Genomic DNA, 22,205 nt, shown 5'->3' on the forward strand with positions numbered 1-22,205 from the left:
GTGTGAGTCTAATTAAGATTATTTTTCCCGGTAATGATGTGTTTCATGATGTGAGTTTTGTTTTTGCTGTAAAGGCAGTCTTTATTTGAGAGCAGAATTTGCTATGTATTTTTTTTTCCCCTTTTCATGTAAATATGTATATATTTATTTATGTATATTGATTTTATGCTTATTGATTGCAAGACTTTTAATAAACAAAATTGGGAAGAATGTCCCTTACATTGGTGGTCAGTGGGCAGAATGTTCCTTACATTGGTGGTCAGTGGGAAGAATGCTCCTTACATTGGTGGTCAGTGGGAAGAATGTCCCTTACATTGGTGGTCAGTGGGCAGAATGTTCCTTACATTGGTGGTCAGTGGGAAGAATGTTCCTTACATTGGTGATCAGTGGAAAGAATGTTCCTTACATTGGTGGTCAGTGGGAAGAATGCCCCTTACATTGGTGGTCAGTGGGAAGAATGTCCCTTACATTGGTGATCAGTGGGAAGAATGTTCCTTACATTGGTGGTCAGTGGGCAGAATGTTCCTTACATTGGTGGTCAGTGGGAAGAATGCTCCTTACATTGGTGGTCAGTGGGAAGAATGTCCCTTACATTGGTGATCAGTGGGAAGAATGTTCCTTACATTGGTGGTCAGTGGGAAGAATGCTCCTTACATTGGTGATCAGTGGGAAGAATGCTCCTTACATTGGTGGTCAGTGGGAAGAATGCTCCTTACATTGGTGGTCAGTGGGAAGAATGCTCCTTACATTGGTGGTCAGTGGGAAGAATGCTCTTTACATTGGTGGTCGGTGGGAAGAATTTCCCTTACATTGACTCCACAGCCCCATAGAACCTGGTTGAGAAAAGTTATTCTAAGCAGTCTCCCTGGCCAACCTGGGTGTTCAATATAATAGTAAGCAATCCTTTTGTTAAATGATAAAAATCAGCATTCTGTATTTTAAAATAAAATTAGAACCTGTGACCTGGAATCTTTTGTTCTATATGTTTTTATTCGGAGTTGTCATTTGAAAAGAGCAATTAAGAAAAACAAATGCCTTTCCTGCACATTCATCAGAACCCTTCACTCGCTGAGCATCCAGGCAGGAAATCTCTTCCTATAATGACATTTCCTTTTATAATCCAGGTGTGTGACTTCCGAGCACATTAAGCTTCATTTACCTCCACAATGTCCATTTTCATTCACAGAGAAGCCCTGGCCGCACTGTTCAGGAAAAGATAAATGAGGTAAAAGCAAATTACAATCATCTTTAGTCAGACCGAAAAAGATCAAAAAGCAATTTTCTACCTCTATTTATTTAGCCAAGTGATTAAATGTAAAAAAAAAGAGTCATCTACACGACCTGCAAATGTAATAAAGGGGCAGACCAGCATATTCTGCCGAGTAACTCTTCAGCAAAATCACACCAGCCTGCACAAAGTGTATTCATTAATACACTATAATATTGTCAAAAGTATTGGGACACCTGCCTTTACACGCACATGAACTTTAATGGCATCCCAGTCTTAAGCTGGATACACACTATACAACGTATGTTGGTAGATTTCCTTTAGATTTACCTCAAGCCCCGTACACACGTACCGATCATCGGCCGAACGATCGGCCGTCTTTTGTCCCCGGGCTGTCGTGTCTGTTGAAAAGTGCAAAAGACTGCACAAGAATTTTGTCCGCCGACTACAGCCGACTGCAGAAGTGATGTCATGTGATTGTTCACTTTCCCTGTGTTTTTTCTTTTCTGAGCATGCCCAGTCTTGCAAATCTGCTGTCTGTCAGCCGAATTCTGTATTGACTTGCGAACAATCGGCCGCTCTGGTGTAGGCCTACAAAAATTTTCATGCTTGCAAGACCGATTCTGTTTGGCCGAGAGTGCGCTGTCGGCTGTCGGAAGCATCATACTAACAAGCCTACAATCGGCAGATCGGTCGTCGTCCGAAGCTTTTCGGCCGACGATCGGTACGTGTGTACGGGCCTTCAAGCTATGTAATGCAAGGGCCTGCCTGATCACATACAAAATTAAATTGTTTAGATTTGACCTCATATTATATGGTTTTGGTAAATCTACAGGAAACAATCTATAGAAAATTGTATAGTGTGTATCCATCTTTAGTCCGTAGGGTTCATTATTGAGCTGGCCCAAACTTTGCAGCTATAAACGCTTCAACTCTTCTGGGAAGGCTGTCCACAAGGTTTAGGAGTGTGTCTATGGGAATGTTTGACCATTCTTCCAGAAGCGCATTTTTAGGCTCGCAGTCCCCGCTCTAATTTATCCCAAAGGTAATCTATCAGGTTGGGGTCAGGACTCTGTGCAGGCCAGTCAAGTTCCTCCACCCCAAACTCACTCATTCATGTCTTTATGGACCTTGCTTTGTGCACTGGTCCAAATTATTTGGTGGAGGGGGGGGGGTGTGTATGGCGTGGGGTTGTTTTTCAGGGGTTGGGCTTGGCCCCTTAGTTCCAGTGAAGGGAACTCTAAAGGCGTCAGCATACCAAGACATTTTGGACAATTTCATTCTCCCAACTTTGTGGGAACAGTTTGGGGATGGCCCCTTCCTGTTCCAACATGACTGCTCACCAGTGCACAAAGCAAGGTCCATAAAGACATGGATGAGTGAGTTTGGGGTGGAGGAACTTGACTGGCCTGCACAGAGTCCTCACCTCAACCCAATAGAACACCTTTTGGATGAATTAGAGACCAAGAGCCAGGCCTTCTTATGCAACATCAGTGCCTGACCTCACAAATGCGCTTCTGGAAGAATGGTCAAACATTCCCATAGACACACTCCTAAACCTTGTGGACAGCCTTCCCAGAAGAGTTGAAGCTGTTATAGCTGCAAAGGGTGGGCCAACTCAATATTGAACCCTACAGAGTAAGACTAGGATGCCATAAAAGTTCATGTGTGTGTAGCACCCTCCTAGGTAGGTGCTAGTGAGAGAGTATAGTTTTTGGCTCTGTCTGCCTATCAGAGGAGCAGCATGCAAATCTATATTGCTGTCTGCCTATTGGAGAGCAGGATCTGTTAGTGAGGTCTGCTCAATGTGCTCAGTACACTATTGCCTCGTTTCCACTGAGCGGAACGGTTCGGGTCGGCACAGTTTGGAAGGGTTAGAATGGTCGGGCCTATTCAGGTGAGCGTTTCCACTACAAGTCGGACCGCCAGTGGCCATGCGGGGTTTACACCAAACGTGGTGTTTGTTTTGCGCTTTTGTTTGACGTGAGCATTGACATTTTCCTGTCCGCCAATCAGTGGAATGTATTGTGTGACGCCAATAGCTCCGCCCTAACCATACTGTACCATTTCCTATGGCCTCACATCTGAAGGAGGACCAGGAATGGTGCGGTTTGGTTTAGTTGTATGGGCCACTTTCATAATGGAAACACTCAAAATAGCGTACCGTACCGACCCGAACCGATCCGCTCAATGGAAACGAGGTATATGTGATTCATTGTGTCTAGAGAGTGTTTCACACTGGTCCAATAGGGAGGCATGTTGGACAGTGGGAGAAAACCTGACAAATGGCTTTGGTACAGTCCTGGTGATTGGCAGGGGCAGGTCGCCTCAGTGCATTCTGGGATACTGTAAAAAAGCCAGGAGCACATGTGCTGCGAGGCCTTTGGCTGGAGAGCAGAGTCCCAGAGGGATGGGGGTGGCTGCCTCCTCTCCTGTAGCAGTGGCACGTGGTCTCAGGAGGTCATCCTGAAGGCCGGAGGAATGGACGAGAGGAGCTGAACCCAGAGGTCCAGGAGAGCTGACTAAAGGGGGGACACTGGAGACCCTGGAAAAACAGTATCGTGAGTTCAGGGGCACTCGTGTCAAGGGGCCTGACCTGAGGGGGGCCCCCCCACGCAGGGCTGCTGATAGAAATCACGGGGCCCCATACAGACTACCTGACAGCCCCCCCCCTTCCAAAAAAAAAAATACATTAATATTATTATTAGCAGACACAAATAAAACATAACTCACAGAATTCCTGTTAAATCTAAAAGATAAAACTGAGTTGATAAATAAATCTCTGTGTGTGGGGGAGGTGTTGGGGCTCATGTACATGGGGTGCTGTGGTCTGTACAGTGTGAATTAGTGGTCCATTTATGTAGCTTGAGCCCCCTGGATCTGTATGAACACAGCTGCAGGTCCTAATTTGACAGGCGTGGGGCTGCAGGTGTACAGCCCGGACACAGACAGTGTGCATTTGGGGGCCACTCACCTGCACACCTGTCCAATTAGGGCCTGCAGCTGTGTTCATACAGGCGCTGCATCCCCCTAGATTATGACAGGAGGCTCCAGCCCAACCCCCTCCTTCACACAGCCAGAGTACCTGTGGAAATGAGCCATTAATTATATTTTTCTAACCTTAAAAAAAAAAACAGATATTTCCAGCAATGTGCTGTCACTACTAAGAGGGATTCCATCTTCATCTGGTCTTCTCTCTGGTTTCTTGGGCTCCAGTCATTTGGCCAAACTGCGATAATGTAACTCACATGCATGCGCGCCGGTGTCATGGTCACAACACAGCTCTCTCAATGGATTGTACGTCAGATGGTAAGAAAAGTTGCATAGTTTAGGCAGTAGTCTGGGGCCTCTTTCACACCTGTGCGACCTAAAAGTCATGCGATTTTGACACGATTTTGCCCTGATTTTGATTGGACTTGAAGCAATGCCTATGTCTTTGGACCTCAAAATGAATTAAAATCATCCCAAAATAGTGCAGGGACTACTTTGAAGTCGTACAGATATGAACGTTGTTCATTGAAAATCATGGAGTACGACTTGTCATGCAACTTTGCAGTCCCAAATCGCAGGACGAGCTACACAAGTGTGAAAGGGGTCTGGGGGAGAGAAGTGGGAAGCCCAACTATATAAAGCACACTAAACAGGTAACAGGTAACAGGCAGCTATGGAACTGGGGTAACAGTAAATTCTTCACCCCATGGGAATGCAGCCAATCAGGTGGACAGAGCAATGGGAGAGAGATGAAAAAAATATACAGGCTGGGACAAGGAGTAAGAGCCGGTTCACACTGCCGCGACCTCTACGTCGCCTCATAAGGGGCGACTTGTTAGCGCGACTTTGCGCGTATTCAGCGCGACTTGTATGATAGACGACTTTGTACGACTTTGTATTTGGCCAATCAGAATATGATGGTTCTGGGTCATGCTCAATCACACAAAAAAAGTTCTTAAAAATTGTCGTTTTTGATAGAGAGACAATTATTGAAAAAAAATGACGCCCAAAAAATGCCGATAAATGCCAGCAAAAAAAAAAAACGCCCAGGTGGAGAGAAGCCACTACCCTGCTCTATTAATAATTATAAGGAAAATTATATATTTTTTCTGGTTCTGGACATGCTACAGAGCTGAAACTTCACAGGTACACTTTTTAGACCCCCCCAGACACTAAATCCAAAAAAGTCATGCCTGCCTCCACAGACGCCCAAAAAATGCCCGATAAATGCCAGCAAAAAAAAGGCAAGGTAGAGAGAAGCCACTACCCTGCTCTATTAATAATTATAAGAAAAATTATCTTTTTTTTTCTGGTTCTGGACATGCTACAGAGCTGAAACTTCACAGGCACACTTTTAGACCCCCCAGACACTAAATCCAAAAAAGTCATGCCTGCCTCCACAGACGCCCAAAAAATGCCCGATAAATTCCAGCAAAAAAAAGCAAGGTAGAGAGAAGCCACTACCCTGCTCTATTAATAATTATAAGAAAAATTATCTTTTTTTTTTCTGGTTCTGGACATGCTACAGAGCTGAAACTTCACAGGTACACTTTTTAGACCCTCCCAGACACTAAATCCAAAAAAGTCATGCCTGCCTCCAAAGACGCCCAAAAAATGCCAGATAAATGCCAGCAAAAAAAAAAGGCGAGGTGGAGAGAAGCCACTACCCTGCTCTATTAATAATTATAAGAAAAATTATCTTTTTTTTCTGGTTCCGGACATGCTACAGAGCTGAAACTTCACAGGTACACTTTTTAGACCCCCCAGACACTAAATCCAAAAAAGTCATGCCTGCCTCCAAAGATGCCCAAAAAATGCCCGATAAATGCCAGCAAAAAAAGGCAAGGTGGAGAGAAGCCACTACCCTGCTCTATTAATAATTATAAGAAAAAAATTCTTTTTTTTCTTGTTCAGGACCATTTTAATGGAAAGTCGGATCACAAGTCGCTTCAAATAAGATAAGGAGGCGACTCCCATTGAAGTCTATGGGACAAGTCGGATCACAAGTCGCCTCAAAGTAGTACAGAACCCTTTTCAGAAGTCGGAGCGACTCCAGTAGTGCCAATTAAGACGGCACTCATTGATTAACATTGCTTTTGCTATGTCAAGCGACTTGGGGTGACTTGAGGGCACACAAGTCGCCTCACAAGTTGGCGGCAGTGTGAATGGGCTCTCATGGAAGAAGTGTAGCCAAAGAAACAAAGTTTTAGAGATAAACTCCTGAGCAGAGATAACAGAGCCAGGGCTGGGAGGGCCCACGCAGGGAGGGGGATTAGTGAGGGACAACTGTCTCTTTCTCAGCAGATAAAAGCTGGCAGCAGAGAGAAGGGGAGAAATCAGCTTTTAGTTGCTAGAGGAAGATTTCTGTAAATGCCGTTCATCATGAATCCCCCTCTCTGTGTGGGCCCCCCTGTGTGCTCGGGCCCCCTACAAGAGGACCGGTGGTCCCCCACTATCAGCGGCCCTGACCCCACATGTAGGATAGTCAGAGCAGTGCTGTATTTTGGCCTGGGCCGACAAGGCCCAGGCCTAGGGCAGCACTTTGCAGGGGGGGGCAGCAAAAACAGCTGTCCCCCCCCCTCCACCTGAGACTCTATTGGCCACTGGTTGTTAGAGCCGCCTCTCTCACCCCCCTCCTCTCTCTCTCTCATTCCTCCTCTCTTTCTCTCTCTCTCATCCTCTCATTCCCCCTCTCTCTCACCCCCCTCTATCTCTCTCACCCCTCTCTCTCTCTCTCCCTCACCCACCCCCCTCTCTCTCCCTCCCTCACCCACCCCCTCTCACCCCCGCCCCCCCTCTCGTGAGACCTCAGGGGTTCATGCTGGGACTTGTAGTCCTTAAATTTTGGAGGGAGTCACATCCGTTAAAAAGGAAGGAGTGGGGCAAATTTACATAGGAGGGGGCGCCCAATTTTAGTCTTGCCTAGGGCAGCACAAAACCAAAATACACCACTGAGTCAGAGGATGGGTGTCAGCAGTAAAGAGAGAGAGAGGATGCTGAGAAAAGCAGCCTGAAGACAATCAAAAATTCTCCAAGTTGTCTTAGGAAAGAGACTACATTCTAATTCACCTTTAGTGGCAGGGTGAATCAACAGCCTTGCTGTACCTGACGATTGGAGTCCTCAACCAATTGTGGATAGTTTATTCCTTCTCTCATCCCTAATTTATTAAATAAAATACAAAACCCCTGGACGGATTATTGACTGAGCCAAGAAGTAAAGTGATAGACTGTGAATGTCAAAGTTGCCATTGGTAACCCAGGGGGACCCGTAAGTGTGAGATCCAGCAGTCCTCAAGGGGGCAGTGCTACATGCGTATAAAGGCAGGCGTCCCAATATGTATGGTAATATAGTGTTATATCTTGAAGTGACAAAGTTGATCACAGTCACATCTGGCAATGAGTACAGATTCCCCGGCAAACATCGTTATACTTCAGCAGAAATCACATGGCCATTATTCCCATCCCCGGAATACATGGGGGGAATTTACCACCTCGATAAGTGTTGGCTTAGTGGCGCTGTCTTCATCCACAGGGTAGGCAATCTCTATTACGGTATTGATTTCCCCTTCAACGATGCCCCGAGTGAGAATCTTTCCATCAGGCCAGGTCACCTCCAAGCTGCTAGCTTCATCTTTTCCTAGAAGAGAAAGGAAATGAGATCAAGATGTTGCTGGATGTGCGAGCCGATTATCACCGGACAGAATCTGACTCCGAGAGCCGCGCGGTTACTGCCTGGAGCATTACTGACGTTATAAAACAGACCATTCCCAGTTTACGGCTTCTTGAAAACTATCATATTGTAGGGTTTTTTTTTTTTTTTCCGCGCTGAGTGGGAGAATCTGTGCACAATTATTTTCCACTAGGTTCTAATATTGTGTTATTTTTTGAGTTTTTATGGATTTGCAATGGGAACATAAATTGAGTTCTCGGGTTTCCTACAGTTTTATCTCTCTGTTAGTCTCCGTTCCGAGCCAATAGGGAGAAAGGGAAGAGAGGGAAGAGAATTTCACATAATTACAATCAAAATATTCGGCCATGCAAGGAATTCATAGTTTGTATTTATCTCTGCTGGTAATGATAATCTTCATAATGCACATAAAGACGAGAATAATATTTTACACACAAAACGTATAATCTTTCCTGACCAGTAATGTCAGGAGGAACACATCCCTGATAAGCCCCGACCTATGAATCATGTGCCGGTGTATTCAATCCACCTCTTTATTTCAAAGGAAATTCTGATTCCTTTAATGTGTGATGTTCTTCAAGCAAGGTTATGACTTGTACATGACTCTAAGAGCCGGTTCACACTAATCCGACTCAAAGTCGCCCCAACTTCGGGCGACTTTGAAGTTGCCCGTGCAGCACGACTTCATCGCGGCTTACAAATGACTTCTCATAATAGAAGTCAATGCAAGTCGCTCCGAATTCGCCAAAAAATAGTGCAGGAACCTTTTTCTAAGTCGGAGAGACTTGAGTCGCTCCGATTAGAATGGTTCCATTGCACAGCATTGGGAGCTACTTGTCAGACGACCAAGTCGCCTGTCAAGTCGTAGTAGTGTGAACCGGCTCTAAAGGTTCCCATAGATCAGTTTTCTCCAAACTGTGGACTGGGGGTTTGAAGCAGTCCTTTGCTTGCCTTTATCCGTCCCTTGGGGCACTATTCTTCCCACGGACACCAACAATGAGGCACTATTCCTCCCACTGACACCAACAATGAGGCACTATTCCTCCCACTGACACCAACAATGAGGCACTATCCCTCCCACGGACACCAACAATGAGGAACTACTCCTCTCACTGACACCCAACAATGAGGCACTATCCCTCCCACGGACACCAACAATGAGGAACTATTCCTCTCACTGACACCCAACAATGAGGCACTATCCCTCCCACGGACACCAACAATGAGGAACTATTCCTCTCACTGACACCCAACAATGAGGCACTATTCCTCCCACGGACACCAACAATGGGGCATTGAGGCATTGTTATTCTCACTGATACCATTAATGGGGCACCATTTCTCCCACTGACATCAATGATGGGGCACTATTCCTCCCACTGACATCAATGATGGGGCACTATTCCTCCCACTGACGCCAATGATGTGGTACAATTCCTCCTACTGACATTAACAATGGGGCCATATTCCTCCCACTGACACTAATGATGTGGTACTATTTCTCCTACTGACATCAACAATGGGGCCATATTACTCCCAAAGACACCAACAATGGAGCACTATTCCTCCCACTGACATCCACGATGGGGCGGAATTCCTCCCACTGACATCAATGATGGGGCACTATTCCTCCCACTGTCACCAACGTTTGGGAATTTTTTCTCCCACTGACACCAATGATGGGGCACTATTTCTCCCCCTGACACCAATGATGGCACACTATTCCTCCCAATGACACCAACGATGTGGCACTATTCCTCCCAATGACACTGATAGGGTACTATTTCCCCCCCTAATACCAAAGGTGGGGTATTGTTTACTCGCACAGGTGTAAAGGCATTTTCTACTTCCGCTGGAAGAGCAGAGGGATGAGCAAGAATGCTCTAAACATGGGAAAATTCATGGAAAAGAGAGGGGAGCTGGAGGAGAAAGGGGGGGAGGATGTGTGACCAGACAAGGTCCAAAGAGCCGTGTAATGACCTGAGCAGGACTCTAAAGCAGGGGTCAGCAACTCGCCAATTGTGATATACCCATCGCCGGCAGGTTGTCAGCCCCCAGATCCTGGAGAGGAGGGAAGGCAGGGTTGGTATTTAGTGGAATCGATGGGCTGTATTTACCTCCTTGCTCCTCTTCCTTATGTTGCCCAGCTCCCAGTGTGCTCCCTTGAACCCCCATCCTGCAGCACTGCTGTACTTCCCTCCTCACTTCTCCCGCCAGCTGCTGCAGGAGATGTTTCAGGATGGAGAGTGGGGATAGGGCAGGTAAATGTGTCATTTACTCGCCCCTTCCTTTTCTAAATGAACACAGAGAGCGCTGATCAGTCACTGTGTCCAGTCATAACTGAAGCATAGTAAAAAATAAAATTATACAAATAAAAAACAACAGACACTGTCCATTGTCCTACTGACACTGTCCGCTGCCCTACTGTCACCTTCCTCTGCTCTACTGACACCGTCCACTGTCCTACTGACACTGTCCACTTCCCTACTGACACCGTCCACTTCCCTATTGACACTGTCCATTGCCCTACTGACACCATCCACTGCTCTACTGACACCGTGCTCTGCTCTACTGACACCGTGCTCTGCTCTACTGACACCATCCACTTCCCTACTGACACTGTCCGCTGCCCTGCTGACACTGTCCACTGCCCTGCTGACACCATCCTCTGCCCTACTGACACCGTCCACTGTCCTACTGACACTGTCCACTTCCCTATTGACACTGTCCATTGTCCTACTGACACCATCCACTGCCCTACTGACACCATCTACTGCCCTACGGACACCATGCTATGCTCTACTGACACTGTCCACTTCCCTACTGACACCGTCAACTGCCCTATCGACACTGTCTACCGCCCTATCGACACCGTCCACTGCCCTTTTGACACCATCCATTGCCCTACTGACACCATCCACTGCCCTACTGACACAGTGCTCGGCTCTACTGACACGGTCCTCTGCCCTACTGACACCATCCACTGCCCTTCTGCTTGTAATAACAATTGAAGGGCTAGTTAGCCACTCCGACTGATAGTTCAAGAGAGCTGACCGTTGGCTCTAAAAAAATGGTACCAGGGTGATGTCTGTAGCTGCAGGCATCACCCTGGTACAACCACTTGAAGTCTAATATGACATACCAAGTACCTGATTTGGGAACAAGTGGATATAAAAAGGACATTCCTCTGTCCTAAATTTTTGTTTTAATATCTGAGTTAGAGAAACTTCTTAGTTATAAAACTGATATCCCAGTTACAACACTGAACAGATCTAAGGTACAATGGGAGCTATGCACAGTAAAGCTGATGAATGCCTACATTGGTGAGCAATAGGGTTAATTCTTGGCTTACCACACATTCAGCTTATGGAGATAATCAGCTCAGGAATGAATATGGGAAAAGCTTTCAAGGAAACCTTTTAGAACGTCACATCTGAACAGGGCAGGTCACACTGATGTACACATTTTCTGTGGGGTCATGGAACAGCAGGGAAACTAATCTGCACAAAGCGTGAGAACCAGTGACATAGCAGAAGGCGTCTCTACCACACGGCAAAGCCAAGCACTACCCTGCACCAATTCACACAAAGCCCAGCCTACTGACTCAATGTGTCAATCCTCAGCGTAATTCCTCTAGAACAGGGGTGTCCAAACTTCCTGAACAAAGGGCCAGTTTACTGTCCTTGAGGCTTTAGAGGGGCCAGACTGTGGCCTGTGGGATTAGAAAACGTTGTGGTGTATAAGAGAGCAAACAGTGCCCCATCGTTAGTTTCAGTGAAAGAAATAGTGCCCTGTGGTTGGTATCAGTGGAAGGAATGGTGCCCCGTTATTGGTATTTAAGGTAGGAATGTTGCCCCGCCATTGGTGTCAATGGGAGGAACGATGCCCCATTATTAGTATTTAGGGTAGAAATGGTGCCCCGTCATTGGTGTCTGTTGGAGGAATGGTGCCCCACCATTGGGGTCTGTGGAAGGAATGGGGCCTCATCATTGGTGTCTGTGGGAGGAATGGGGCCCCATCATTGGTGTCTGTGGGAGAAATGGTGCCCCATCATGGGTGTCTGTTTGATAAATGGGGCTCCATCATTGCTGTCGGAGGAATGGGGCTCCATCATTGGTGTCTGTTGGAGGAATGGTGCCCCATGATTCGGGTCTGTGGGAGGAATGCGGCCCCATCATTGGTGTCAGTGGGAGGAATAGTGCCCCATCATTGGTGTCAGTGGGAGGAATAGTGCCCCATCATTGGTGTCAGTGAGAAGAATGGTGCCCCATCATTGGTGTCTGTGGGAGGAATAGTGTCCCATCATTGGTGTCTGTGAGAAGAATGGTGCCCCATCATTGGTGTCTGTGGGAGGAATAGTGCCCCATGATTAGTGGATGGCATTCGGCCCCAAGGGCCAGATAAAGGCAAGCAAAGGGCCACATTTGGCCAACAAGCCGTAGTTTGGAGACCACTGCTCTAGAATGTTCCTGGTTCTAGGACCTGTCTAGCATAAGGCTCCATTCTGACTTGTACAAAGTCACAGGACATTGGAGCGCAACTTTGATGGGTGTGACTTGAATGTGACTCATCCCTCTGCAAAGTCGGACCCACTGTTGCACCACTATTGCATCTGAAACAATCAGGTATGACTTTAATGCAACTTTTGATGGTTAACATTGAAGTCTTTGGCCCTCAAGTTGCTTGAAAGTCAGACCAAAGTAGTGCATGAACTCTGCGACTTTAAGTCACACCTATATGAATGGTTATCCTTGGAACACATGGGGTACAATTTGTCATGCGACTTTGATGCCCACCTCCTCTACCCTGCAACCACTACTAACTGACACAGGTGCTACTTTTTCTTTTTTTTTTTTTTTTTGTACTGACATTTACTTTTTCATTGTCTTTATTGAACACACCCATTAAACATTCAGAGTGCTAGAAGAAAAAGTAATTTAACCTGTAGACTAACTGCCCTTTCACACAGGCGGACCATTCAGATCTGCCTGTCCATTTTTTTGGGCGGATCTGAACGGTCCCCCCATGTATGTCTATGGGGCATCGGATGTCAACGGAGAAATGTCCGCTGACATCCGATCGTATTTGTCATATCTGGATGGATGGAAACCCTATTTTCCATCTAACCATCGGATAGGATGAGAACGGACCGATGGTCCGTTCCCATCCAATTCCCCATAGAGATGTATAGGGAACTGACAGCTGTGTCTCCACACACAGCATTGAGAACAGCTGTCATCCGCCTGCTTAGCGGGGGATCGGCGGATCGATCCCCGCTGAGATAAACGGAGTCTGTCCGACGGACAGGCTGTGTGAAATGGGCCTTAGTTCTTCAATGAAAGCCAATTGAAGTCAGTAGTTTGCACACCTGGAGTCCAATTAAGTAAATGAGTTTGGCGGTGTGGTTGGTTTAGAACTACTTTGAGTGATAAAAGAAACTCAAACATTTTAAGATTGCTGTTCATAAGAAGCATCAGCTGATGTAAACCATGCCTCGCGAAAAGGAAGTCTCTGAAGATATATGATGAAGAGGTAATGATCTGAATACGGCTGGAAAGGGATAAAAAAAACAATCTTAGGGCATCCATCAGTCGACAGTTTGACAGATTTTCTATAAATGGAGACAGTATAGTGCTGTGGCTACTCTTCCTAGAAGTGGGCACCCAGCCAAGATGACTTCCAAGGCACAATGCACAATGTAAAAAAGAACCCACAAGTGACAGCTAAATGCATGAAGACATCACTGGAACTGGCAAACCTCCCTTTTCATGAGCCTACCATATATACTGTAAGTCTTTGAACAGCCAGGGTTTCCATGGCACAACACCACAGAGGAAGCCACTGATCTCCAAAAAAAAACATTGCACACCTGAAGTTTGCCAAAGAGCACCTTGGCAAACCGCAATGCTACTGGGAAAATGTGTTGTGAACTCATGAAAGAAAAGACCATGTAAGGCCCAAAAAGGGCACAGCTCACCAACATCAAAACATCATCCCAACTGTAAAGTATGGTGGAGGGAACATCACTAGTTGGTCTTGCTTTACTGCCTGAGGACTTGGACCACTTGCCATCATCGAGGGATAATGAATTTCCAAATTTACCAAAATACCCCACATGATATTGTCAAGGTGGGTGTCCTCCAGCTGAAGCTTAGTAGAACTTGGGGGATGCAGCAGAACAATTACCCCAAGTATCAAAGTAAATCCACCACAGACTGGCTTCAGAAAAAGAAAACGCGTTTTTTGGAGTTGTCCAGTCAGAGTCCAGACAATGACCCCATAGAGATGCTGTGGAATGACCTCCAAAGAGTCGTTCACACCAAACATCCTACAAATGTGTCTGAGCTGAAGCAGTTTTGTAAAGAGGAGCCGAGCATTGCTACACAGGTAAAACGGCAGTCTATGTACACAAGGCAGATTGCCGTTCTGTCAGTACAGAAGGCATGGATCCTGTGTTCCTGCACAGCAGGAACACTGATCCTTCCACTAGTGGAAGGCACTAGCATAGGCACCATTATAGAGTCACTCTTGGCCAGCCTGCTGTCAGTATGGACGCTGCACAATGTGACTCCTGCCTATAATGACATGAATATTTTTATTGGACATCTAGCTTTAAACCACAAATGATATTTGGTAGCTAAATGTTTTATTGAATCCTGTGGTCTTTGCACTTATGGTTGAATTGCACTTATCTTTGTTTGGGGGCCTGTGAGCTCCCTTTTCCTGCCTATATGCTTCGCACACTGTTGAGTACACCATTATAGGCTCTGTGGCATGGTCAACAAATTATAGTCTGGTGTATTTTTTATTAAGGGTGTATATATATACTTTTTGAGAAAGCCAGCTACACATCTGGATCCTGAAGAAGCCCTAAGCGTCGGTGAAACGCGCCGATCTATTGTATTGTAGACTGTGCTGTAATACACCTTTCAGATATTGCATTCTTATATGTTGTTTTTACTATTGTGTCTTTAATAAAATTTATAGTTTTATAATTTGTATTTTTTTCTAACTGTTAGTCTTTGGGCACATTAAAATCCCCATTCTCCTCGTCTATAGGGTCCAACCTGTGAGACTTGGTTTATTTTTGGTTTTCAATTTAGAGGGAATTGTGCCGGTACTTTTTTTGGATAGATAATTACTCTCCACCCAATTTTCATAACAAGAAAAGGAATCGGAGCGTGGTTGTTATAATTTAGAATTATCAGACAGATACAGAACAAGTCTGCACAGGCCTCCTAATGAGTTTGCTCCATAGAGCGGGAAGCGTCAGCTCACATGTTATGACATTAGTATAGAAGCAACAACATCAACTCAGCATCATTTTTAGGTGTTTTACTCCACTCAGTGTTGCCAACCGTCAGTATTTTTACTGGCATCCAGTAAAAAAAAAAACAGGCATTTTTCTCCTGCCAGTAAATACCAGTGACAGGAAAAGGTTGCCAGTAAAAAATATGGCTGTGACCAGGGCCAGGGCTGCTGTTAGAAATCATGGGGCCCCATACAGCCTACCTGATAGGGCTCCTCTCCCCGGCAGAAAGGGACTGAGGACACATGTAGCGCCCTCCTAGGTAGGTGCTAGTGAGAGTGAGTATAGTTTTGTCTCTGTCTGCCTATCAGAGGAGCAGCAGGGAAATCTATATTTCTTTCTGCCTACCAGAGAGCAGGATCTGTGAGCTAGGTCTGCTCATGGTGCTCAGTGTGTGATTCATCTGGTCTAGGGAGTGTTTCACACTGGTCCAATAGGGAGGCATATTGGACAGTGTAGGAAATCTGACCAATGGGTACACAGCCCCAGTGATTAGCATAGACTGTGCATTGTGGGGTGTGGTATAAAAGCCAGGAGCACATGTGCTGCGGGGTCTTTGGTTTGTGAGCAGAGTCCTGGAGGGAGGGTGATGGCTGCCTCCTCATCTGTAGCAGTGGCACGCGGTCACAGGCGGTCAGCCTGGGGACCAGAAGGAAGGAGCTGAACCCAGAGGTCCATAAGAGCTGACTGAAGGGGAGACACTGGAGACCCTTGAAAAAACAGTATCGTGAGTACAGGGGATCGTGTCTAGGGGCCTGACCTGAAGGGGGCTACTCCGGTGTAGGATAGTCAGAGGACGGGTGTCAGCATGTCAAGTGAAAGGGGGGGGGGTACTAGGTGTGTATCCCAAATATAATTCATTCTAACCAGTAATCCTAAATTCATCTAAGTGGCAAGGTGAATCAGCAGCCTGGCTGCATCTTCAGACAGGGGTCCTCATCTACTGCGAAAAGTTCAAAGTTGGAGTATCCCACTCTTCCCTTCTCCCATCCCTAATTTAAATAAAACCACAAAAACAACTACATCCCCTAGACCAGGGATTCCCAAACTATGGCCCTGCAGTTGTTCAGGAACTACAATTCCCATCATGCCTAGTCATGTATGTGAATGTCAGAGTTTTACAATGCCTCATGGGATGTGTAGTTCTGCCACAGCTGCAGGGCCGTAGTTTGGGAATCCCTGCCCTAGACTGTTCATTCATTGAGCCAAACAGTAAAGAGTTAAATTGTGCATGCTGCAGTTGCTAATTGTAACCCAGGGTGATCCGAAGGTGAACAATCCAGCAGTCCTCAAGGGAGCAGTGCTACACATAGATGTATCAGTCTATTTCTTTGCAGCCTTAGCAGCAGAGATTGAATAGGAAATGCTCTGAGGCTTCCTGCTCATTTTACTATGCTTCAGTGATGAATGGACACAGGAGTGATTGGTACCGATCGCTTACTGTGTTCATTCAGGAAAGGAAGGAGCACATATTTACTGGCCCTGCCCCCACTCTCTATCCTGAAACATCTCTCTTTGTGCCCGCAGTAGCTGCCGGTGAGAGAGGAGAGGAAGGAAGCCAGAAGTGCTGTGGGGCGAAAGGGGCAAACGAGGGGCCCGGAAAGCAGCTGGAAGGGGTGCATGTGTTAGGGCCAATCCCCCTGAAGTGCAGCCAGAGGGAGAAAGAAGAAGAGAAGCTGGAACAATTGCAAGGGGAGACAGAAGAGGAACAGTGGCTGAAATAAGACAGTACAGCCGCCCTTCTGCTCAGCAGGTGCCTGGGCCCCCCTTTTGAACCAATGGTGCACGGGCCCAGTACAGGAGGGCTGGCTGTACTGCCTTATCAGCGGCTCTGACCAGGGCTGGCCCAAGACATTGTGCTGCCTGGGACCAAGAATGAAATGCTTCCCCCCCCCCCGAAAAAAAAATAGCACCCAACAAAAGGCCCCCCACATCCATTATTTTATATAAATATACAATTTATATAAAATTTATATACAAATATACAATTTAGAAAATACTATATATAATGTTATCTTCTTCCAAAAATCACCACCAGAAGGGTCCACCAAACACCCACTGTCTGTCCTCAGTCCTCCTGTCACTCCTGTGTCTGCCATGCCCACCGCCCTAGAAGATCCAGCCTGCCCTGCGTAATGAAAATAGTTTGGTGCGCCCTGCGTAAGATGGTGTTCGCTGATGTCTGACGTCATTGAGCACACCAGGATCATGTGAGGGACCGGAGGAAAATGTCTGCCTCTTCCTACTCATCAGTTTGTACTACAGGCAGCAGTATGATATAGGGAAATACCGTCCGTAGTACGCCGCAAACTGATGACACATAAAACTGCTGAAAAAAAATCTTGGGAGTCAATTTGCTACCCCTCTCCAAGTGCTGCCTGGGTCCAATGGACCCATCGGGACCCATGGCAGGGCCGGCCCTAGCTGTGACGCTCGGCTCCGATCTGTGCATGTGCACAGAGCTGCTGATAAGGCCCTGTACTGCCTGTACTGGGCCCGGGCACCATCAGTTCAAAAGGGGGGGGGCCCAGGCACCTGCTGATCAGAAGGGCGGCTGTACTGTCTTATTTCAGCCACTGTACCTTTTCTGCCTCCCCTTGCAATGTTGCCAGCTTCTCCTCTTCTTTCTCCCTCTGGCTGCACTGCAGGGGGATTGGTCCTAACACATGCGCCCCTTCAATCTGCTTTCCGGGTCCCTTTTTTGCCCTACAGCACTTCTGGCTTCCCTCCTCTCCTCTCTCGCCGGCAGCTACTGCGGGCACAAAGAGAGATGTTTCAGGATAGAGAGTGGGGGGAGGGCCAGTAAATATGTAATTTACTGGCTCCTTCCTTTCCTGAATGAACACAGTAAGCGATCGGTTCCAATGTGTCCATTCATCACTGAAGCATAGTAAAATGTGCAGGAAGCCTCAGAGCGTTTCCTATTCAATCTGTTCTGCTGAGGCTGCAAAGAAAGAGACTGATACATCTATGTCCTCAGGCACTTTCTGCTGGGGAGAGAGGCCCTGTCACGTAGGCTGCATGGTGGCCAAGGATCTCCCTGGCGGGCTCGAGGCTCTCATTTCCTTCCAGATTTTGACCGATACCAGGCTCAGAGAGAGACCATCATTTAAGGAGCGCCCGCGTCCTTGCCCTTGCGTTTGTGCTCCAAGGTGCATCTCTGCTAGCAGTCTTCTGTTCCCCCTGTATGATCTGTCTTAGCTGACGACTCTCCTGGCTCTCAACCACGCATCGACAGACGATCCGGCATCGGCAAACTTCCCGCTTCTGGACTCGACCCCGGCTTGGAAGACTACCCGCTTCTGGACCTGACCCCGGCTTGTTTCTGATCTCGCTTCCTCACTTTTTCTGTGCATTCATTGCTGTTTGCTCCAATAAACTGATTTATTTTACCTGCAGCTCTCTGTGGTCTGGTTTCCTTGCACTCTGGAACAAAAGCAGGCAACAATCTTTAAAACGTGTATTGTCCATCTAGAAGCTGTAGTTTTTTTGTCTAGTTCGATTAATAACCATCCACACAAACTGTAAAGTGACCCTCAGATTTCCGGGGCTCCCGAAGAATAGACACACTATTAAAGCTCAGTCAGGTGACTGTAAATGTTGGTTATCAGAGCTTAGCAGGAATATAGGCCACATCCTCCCATCTTGAGATACGGCCTTTGTTTCCTCCATGACATTTTCCATGATAGGACCATTGCTTCGTGTCATGGCAGATAAATTCCTAAAGCAGGCAGCGCCTTGTGAAATCCCTTTACTTCCCTGACTCCCAATTACCAAGAATTCATCCCTTGCTAATGAAACAAGCAGAAAGGAAGGAGATGAAAGACAGGGAGCAGAGCGGGCTCAAACGCTGCCAAGACCATCAAAGCTTATTTCTTGTTTTAATTCCTAAAATAACAAACCTTTTAGCTTAGCCAGACTCTTTAACTCGTTGGTGACGCCACCGATGACTACACGGCAGCTCTCTCATCTCATTGCTAGTCAGCGCACTGAACTGTAAGTTGAAATGTTTAGCACGCTCCTTAAGCCGGCTCTCACTGCGGGCGCAGATTAACTCCTTACAACGCCGCCATACTTACAAGGCTCCATTATAGGTCAGGAGTTAATTATTGAAGCATCAGTTGAGGTTTTATGTGATTTTGATTAGAGAGGAATCTGGTTGTAGTGGAATAGGGAAGGGATTGACCCCTCTACTAGTTCCTGACCCTAAAGAGATCATCAACGTACCCGTGGCAAAGTCATGATGGGCTAAACTCCTATCAGATAAACTATCATTGTCATTGGTTTAAGTGAATAATGATACATCCTTCTTGTGTCCGCTAGAGGATTCCCTGTAGGAATATATGAGGTACCGAAAGTAATGGAAAAGTGGGCATAACTGTTTTATTAACCCCCTTCACGCTGACAGAACACATATATGTGGCCTGCCTGTGGTGCTGTTAGTTACAAGGCTCCATTATAGGTCAGGCGTTAATTATGGAAGCATCAGTTGAGGTTTTATGTGATTTTGATTAGAGAGCAATCTGGTTGTAGTGGAACAGGGAAGGGATTGACCCCTCTACTAGTTCCTGACCCTAAAAAGATCATCAATGTACCCGTGGCAAAGTCATGATGGGCTAAACTCCTATCAGATAAACTATCATTGTCATTGGTTTAAATGAATAATGATACATCCTTCTTGTGTCTGCTAGAGGATTCCCTGTAGGAATATATGAGGTACTGAAAGTAATGGAAAAGTGGGCATAACTGTTTTATTAACCCCTTTCATGCTGACAGAACACATATATGTGGCCTGTGGTGCTGTTAGTTACAAGACTTCATTATAGGTCAGGCGTTAATTATCGAAGCATCAGTTGAGGTTTTATGTGATTTTGATTAGAGAGGAATCTGGTTGTAGTGGAATAGGGAAGGGATTGACCCCTCTACTAGTTCCTTACCCAGGGGCGTAACTACAGGGGTTGCAGGGGTTGCAATCGCTACCGGGCCCCATGCTCCAGGGGGCCCGGTAGCAAACCAGTGGGTGAACTTCTAGGATCTCAAAGGTCACACTTGCGACCGGGCCCTGGCATTTCACCACTGTGGGGAGGCCCCAAGATTGCAGGAAGGGGGCCCACTGCAGAACTTGTGAAAGGATCCTGATGCGGGACCATAATAAAAGGCCATGCAATGAGAGTAAAGAGCCCCAGGATTAGTGGGAAGAGCCCCGAGCTTGAAGGGAAGGGCCCCGGCCAGGGGTCTGGGGGGCCCTTCATGGTTTCTTGCATCGGGGCCCTGAAGGTTCTAGTTACGCCTCTGTCCTTACCCTAAAGAGATCATCAATGTACCCGTAGCAAAGTCATGATGGGCTAAACTCCTATCAGATAAACTATCATTGTCATTGGTTTAAATGAATAATGATACATCCTTCTTGTGTCCGCTAGAGGATTCCCTGTAGGAATATATGAGGTACCGAAAGTAATGGAAAAGTGGGCATAACTGTTTAATTAACCCCCTTCACGCTGACAGAACACATATATGTGGCCTGTGGTGCTGTTAGTTACAAGGCTCCATTATAGGTCAGGCGTTAATTATTGAAGCATCAGTTGAGGTTTTATGTGATTTTGATTAGAGAGGAATCTGGTTGTAGTGGAATAGGGAAGGGATTGACCCCTCTACTAGTTCCTGACCCTAAAGAGATCATCAATGTACCCGTAGCAAAGTCATGATGGGCTAAACTCCTATCAGATAAACTATCATTGTCATTGGTTTAAGTGAATAATGATACATCCTTCTTGTGTCCGCTAGAGCAGTGGTCCTCAACTCCGGTCCTCAGGGCCCACTAACAGGCCAGATTTTAAATATTACCTTGGGGAGATGCAGACTAGAGTACTGCAATCACTGAACAGCAAATTATATCACCTGGGATGTATTTCAGTTATCTTGCAAACCTGGCCTGTTAGTGGGCCCTGAGGACCAGGGTTGAGGACCACTGTGTTAGAGGATTCCCTGTAGGAATATATGAGGTACCAAAAGTAATGGAAAAGTGGGCATAACTGTTTTATTAACCCCCTTCACGCTGACAGAGCACATATATGTGGCCTCACTGGACTGAGCTTTTAGCCGCGGGGCCGCATGTATGCATATCTGTCTTGGTGCTGGGAGTGCACCGCACAGCGCGCTCCTAGCACCGAGACTGGGGTGTCACCAAAAAGACCAGGGTCCCATACTAATAATCGGGACCCAGAACTCCTGATTCTGGGTTCCCTGATTACTGTGGTAGCTTCTGGTTGGCTACCATAGTGATCAGTTACTGTGAAGCCTGCCTCTTTGTTTTTCTCTCTCTGTGAATGAAGAGGAAAAATACATTGTATCTTTCTTTCTCCTTTCAGAGAGAGAGAAAACAAAAATGTGCAGAAATGATTAATAATAAATAAAATTAAAAATAAGGAGAAAAAAAACCTAGATAGGGGTTTGATATTGGTCAGTGTCAGGGTTAGTGTTCAAATAAGGGTCAAAGGTCAAGGTCAGGGTCCGTATATTTTGGGCAGGATTTTATTTTTTAAATTAGTATCAGTGTCAGTGTTTTAGGTAGGACAAAAAAAAGACAAAATGCGCACTATTGTTTTTGGGCTGTACTATGGGTACAAACAACAACTAACATACACATATGTGGTATGCCTGTGATCATCAGAAGCAGGAGAATTCAATCTGGGTTGTTCTTTGGTGGTAGGGTATGGTAGTAACAAGAAATACACAGCTAAATAAAAATAAATAAATAGGCGATTTCCATAAACATTTACCACCAAATGAAAGCCCAATTTGTCCTGTTAGGGTTAGGGTGTTAGAGTTAGGGGGTTAGGGTTAGACAGAGGAGAGGAAGGGGAGGGTTTTGACTCAGGAAATGGGTCATGGGCCCACCCCAAAGGTCAAAGGTCAGGAGGTGTCTCCTCAGAGGTGTTGTAAACACAGCCGACCGTTCTTCTCCCTGGAATGATCATAGAGCGCCTGTG

At 46.4% G+C, this 22,205-nt stretch overlaps 1 protein-coding gene across 6 annotated transcripts in view; it reads right to left on the reverse strand.

Moving 5' to 3' along the window:
* CRTAC1 (cartilage acidic protein 1) overlaps nucleotides 1-22,205 on the reverse strand; it is a 1,069,217-nt gene that overhangs the window by 85,315 nt on the left and 961,697 nt on the right. For 4 of the 6 annotated variants that reach the window (XM_082267475.1, XM_082267473.1, XM_082267477.1 and 1 more), the window contains exons 12-13: nucleotides 7,708-7,856; nucleotides 1,160-1,202 (exon numbers count right to left, since the gene is read on the reverse strand). In XM_082267475.1, the coding sequence (XP_082123601.1) occupies nucleotides 1,160-1,202; nucleotides 7,708-7,856 (192 nt within the window). The remainder of the gene's footprint in view (nucleotides 1-1,159; nucleotides 1,203-7,707; nucleotides 7,857-22,205) is intronic. The other 2 variants (XM_082267474.1, XM_082267478.1) reach the window with 1 other exon arrangement.

This window comes from Pelophylax lessonae (genome assembly GCF_965119305.1).
Source record: "Pelophylax lessonae genome assembly, chromosome: 9".
NCBI classification, from domain to species: Eukaryota; Metazoa; Chordata; class Amphibia; order Anura; family Ranidae; genus Pelophylax; species Pelophylax lessonae.